This window comes from Chlorocebus sabaeus, chromosome 20 (assembly GCF_047675955.1).
Source record: "Chlorocebus sabaeus isolate Y175 chromosome 20, mChlSab1.0.hap1, whole genome shotgun sequence".
NCBI classification, from domain to species: Eukaryota; Metazoa; Chordata; class Mammalia; order Primates; family Cercopithecidae; genus Chlorocebus; species Chlorocebus sabaeus.
Genome location: NC_132923.1, coordinates 89,793,684 through 89,798,486, shown reverse-complemented (window position 1 = coordinate 89,798,486; position 4,803 = coordinate 89,793,684). Strand labels below are relative to the sequence as shown.

Below are 4,803 nucleotides of genomic sequence, written 5' to 3'. Positions count from 1 at the left end.
CACAGCAATGCCGCAAGGCTTTCATATGGGTAGGAGGTGTCATGCACATGGCTTCTATCTGAAAATCTAGTTCTTCTGGAATCCGGACTGCTGGTCAACATCTCAGCAGTTTTCACCCTGCAGGCTTAATTAGGCTTCCTCTTCCTTATGTCCCCTCCCTGAATATGGCATTTTGAAAACCCAGTGTTGCCCAGGGGGCATCTCCTTTGTGTTTATGAGAGACCTGCATTCTCCCTGGCTCTGTTCTCTCAGGCTCTCTAGAACTCAGGACCTCTGAGAAGAATGGAGCCCTTCTGCCTTCAGGAACTCATGGCTCACCCCTTCTTGCTGCTGTTCCTCTTCTGCACGTCTCTGCTGCTCTTTCAGGTAATCAGGTTGTACCGGAGGATGAGATGGATGATCAGATCCCTGCACCCGTTTCCTGCACCCCCTGCCCACTGGTTCTATGGCCACAAGGAGGTAAGAGGAGAAAATTAGTTGGGGAGGCTAAGGAACAGAAATATAAGGTATTTAAAAAACAGCACAGACTGGTGGGGCAGTATGTAGTATGCAAAATGCTTTCACACCAATCTCATTTTGATTTTTACAAAAATTCTATGATATGAAGAAGAAAGGTATTGTTATTCCTATTTTACAGGTAAGAAAACAGAAGCCAAAAATAGAGATGCAACTTTCCTGTGCTACCCACCTCATAAATGACAGAAATGAAACTTGAACCCTGGTCTTCTGATTGAAGGCCAAGGTCTTTACTACTTCCAGGACTCTGGGTGTTCTACAGAGAAATAGACCAAGCCAACTGTTAACAGGAAATATACAAAGATGCTACAGCTTCTAATGAAGCTGGAAATAGGAAAACATATAATAAATTAGAAAGGAAAGTAGAAAGATGAGCAGCAACCACAAAGGAATAAAAGGCATGTGGGACTTTGCTGCTTTGGAGGCAGATAAAGCATGAGTGGGCATATCCAGAGCAAAGACGAGGTAGGGAATCAGTGGTTACTAAGTGCCAGGAATTTTATGTTTATAATCTCACTTAATTTTCACAGCAGCTTTGTGAAATATATTGGTTACCTTGTGCCAGGAATTTTATGTTTATAATCTCACTTAATTTTCACGGCAGCTTTGTGAAATATATTTGGTCTTCCTATTATACGTGTGAGGAAATCATGGCCCTGATGACCTAGATAATGAATAAGTGTCAGATTGGGATTTGAACTTAAATCTCCAAAGTTGACACGGGAGCGAGAAGACCAATCACTCAGCAACAGGTCCTGAGCACTTGCCCTGTGCCAGGAAGATTCCGTGGAGGTGCTGGAGACACATGGAGAAGAAAACTTGCCTTCAGCAGATGTGAACCTGTCTGATGGGGTGGTGTCCACAGGCCCTCAACTTAGCACACGGCCCATCTGAAAGAAAGGGGTTCTCCTAGGGTGACAACCTTTACTAACCAGTCATGACTTACGACAGTTTATCCAGTAAAGGAGTTTGAGGTGTATCATGAGCTGATGGAAAAATACCCATGTGCCCCTCCCTTGTGGGTTGGACCCTTTACGATGTTCTTCAGTGTCCATGATCCAGACTATGCTAAGATTCTCCTTGTCTTTAAAAGGTAACAATCAAGAGGGGCTTCCAGTACAGAGCAGCAACAAAGAGAGTCTCAGGGTGTCTATTGCATTAGGGAAGGACAGGTTGAAGCATTTTTAAGGGAAATCCATCATTTGATATGTTGAAGGGAAGATTCCACATCCTCCTTAACATCATAGTCAGGACTCTATTGAGGGCTGTTGTAGAGAATTCTCTGATCCATTTCCAAGCAACCGTCTCTCCCTACATCACAAACTTTTTCTGATGCTTCCATCACATTTACTTATCTCAGACCCCCAGGACTACCACTTACTGGTACACTGTGAACATACAGTAGGTTGGGGATGCAGAGGTGGTTTGCTTACAATTGGCTCACCGCCAGTGTTGCACAAAGATGAGTGTTCCCCATAGATGCTTTGCCCACTAATGATGCCTGTCCTCTGGGAATGGCCAGTGCCAGGTGGAGGCTCTGGCAAGTGGACACCAGTTCTCCATCAGGTCCCTAGTGTGGGAAATCCATGGAATTGCAGAGCTGCTTCTTGGCCGTGGCAAGATGTGTGTAGGATTCCCCCACTGGGCTTTCCTCAACTGCCTCTTGGCATGTAAGGCTGGCCTTCGCCTCACTTCCCCAGCTACCTAGGTGGGTCACTCAGTTACAAAATGCCTCCATATCTCTCTTTGTGCTTCTGCAAAATTTCAAGCAGCCTGTGGCTCTCTCATGTCACAGGGCACTCTGCCAGAATCACCATCTCATCATTCTTCCTGGTAATGAAAGTGCAAGAAATGTCTGGGTATCCAGTTTCAAACTTTACTCTGCTCCCCTTTATATTCTGCTCTTACTTTTGGGCCTTTGCCCGAAAGGGATGAAAGAGGAACGTGATTGTTTCTCCTTTGGAGTTATTTTCTCTTCTTTATCTACAAATTCTGTCTTCAGTGTGTTCAATTCCGTGAGGAGGGAGCCTTTGTTTCTGGCTATTTTTCTTCTTTCTTTCTTTTTTCTTTTCTTTTCTTTTCTTTTTTTTTTTTTTTTTTTTTTTTTTTTTTGTGGTTGGTTGGTTGTGAGGGCATATGGGCAGGCCACACAAGGAAAGCCATCCTTCCTGCTCATATTTTCTTCAGTCCCCATTGTCTTCAACTCACAACCTTAGTTCCTTCCCAGAGAAGCCAAGAATTTCTCTCCCACTCTTGCTTTTTTTCTCTTACTCTTTTGTTCTCTTTTCCTTTGGTTTGTATTCCCTGCTGGAGCCTAAAAATTGTCTCCTCCTCAGAGAAAAGGATAATTTTATGCTTTGAAGTATGATAACTGTACAGTTACATGAGAAAAGAGCAGAATAATATAGAGTATGGGATGTCAAGTTATTTACCTGCCACACATCTGTACTTCTTTTTCAGTCCCACTGCAGAAGCACAGTGGCCAAAAAAGGAGAGCTGAGAATCCTGCTGTTATTGTTTCTGGCCAGACCCACCCAGATCGTCTTATCCCCTGCTTTTTATTTTGAAAATTTTCAACCCTGCATGTCTAAAACACCAAAAGCAATGGCAACAAAAGCCAAAATTGACAAATGAGATCTAATTAAACTAAGAGCTTCTGTATAGCAAAAGAAACTACCATCAGAGTGAACAGGCAACCTACAGAATGGGAGAAAATGTTTGCAATCTACTCATCTGACAAAGGGCTAATATCCAGAACCTACAAATAACTCAAACAAATTTACAAGAAAAAAACTAATAACCCCATCAAAAAGTGGGCAAAGGATATGAACAGACATTTCTCAAAAGAAGACATTCATACAGCCAACAGACATATGAAAAAATGCTCATCATCACTGGCCATCAGAGAAATGCAAATCAAAACCACAATGAGATACCACCTCACACCAGTTAGAATGGCGATCATTAAAAAGTCAGGAAACAACAGGTGCTGAAGAGAATGTGGAGAAATAGGAACACTTTTACACTGTTGATGGGATTGTAAACTAGTTCAACCATTATGGAAAACAGTATGGCGATTCCTCAAGGATCTAGAACTAGAAGTACCATATGACCCAGCCATCGCATTACTGGGTATATACCCAAAGGATTATAAATCATGCTGCTATAAAGACACATGCACATGTATGTATATTGCGGCACTATTCACAATAGCAAAGACTTGGAATCAACCCAAATGTCCATCAGTGACAGACTGGATTAAGAAAATGTGGCAAGGTTACAGGTCCAGAGGCCGAGCCGTCGAGTAGCTAGGATGCCGCGTGGAAGCCGAAGCCGCACCTCCCGCATGGCCCCTCCGGCCAGCCGGGCACCTCAGATGAGAGCTGCACCCAGGCCGGCACCTGTCGCTCAGCCACCAGCAGCAGCACCCCCATCTGCAGTTGGCTCTTCTGCTGCTGCACCCCGGCAGCCAGGTCTGATGGCCCAGATGGCAACCACTGCAGCTGGCGTGGCTGTGGGCTCTGCTGTGGGACACACACTGGGTCATGCCATTACTGGGGGCTTCAGTGGAGGAAGTAATGCTGAGCCTGCGAGCCCTGACATCACTTACCAGGAGCCGCAGGGAACCCAGCCGGCACAGCAGCAGCAGCCTTGCTTCTATGAGATCAAACAGTTTCTGGAGTGTGCCCAGAACCAGGGTGACATCAAACTCTGTGAGGGTTTCAATGAGGTGCTGAAACAGTGCCGACTTGCAAACGGATTGGCCTAATCAAGAAGTTCAACCTGGAGAGATGGAAAATCAGCTCTCATACCTTAAGTTAATTTAGTGTAAAAATAGAATTGATAGTGAAGGTATAAAGCGTAACCATCAGTTAAACCTCTCCTGTCATTCCTAGCTTCCTTGCTTCAGAACTGAAATGGAAGGGGGTGTGTTCCTACTCTGTAGAATTTGGGACTGGGCAAAATGTGTTACCTCCTTAAACTAGCTGTTATCATTTTATTCTTTGTGAGTTAATTAGAATAAAGTCATTTTCTTCCAAAAAAAAAAAAAAAAAGAAAGAAAATATGGCACATGTACACCATGGAATACTATGCAGCCATAAAAAATGATGAGTTCATGTCCTTTGTAGGGACATGGATGCAGCTGGAAACCATCATTCTCAGCAAACTATCGCAAGAACAGAAAACCAAACACTGCATGTTCTCACTCATAGGTGGGAACTGAACAATGAGATCACTCGGACTTGGGAAGGGGAACATCACACACCGAGGCCTATCATGGGGAGG

The 4,803-nt window shown here is 44.1% G+C and overlaps 1 protein-coding gene across 1 annotated transcript; it reads left to right on the top strand.

Annotated features, from left to right (window-relative positions):
* Window positions 1–3,772: 3,772 nt before the first annotated feature.
* Window positions 3,773–4,580, top strand: LOC140709247 (coiled-coil-helix-coiled-coil-helix domain-containing protein 2). The gene has a single exon (XM_073007329.1). The coding sequence runs from the start codon at window positions 3,830–3,832 to the stop codon at window positions 4,283–4,285; it is 456 nt and encodes a 151-aa protein (XP_072863430.1). The 5' UTR covers window positions 3,773–3,829; the 3' UTR covers window positions 4,286–4,580.
* The last annotated feature ends 223 nt before the right edge of the window (window positions 4,581–4,803 follow it).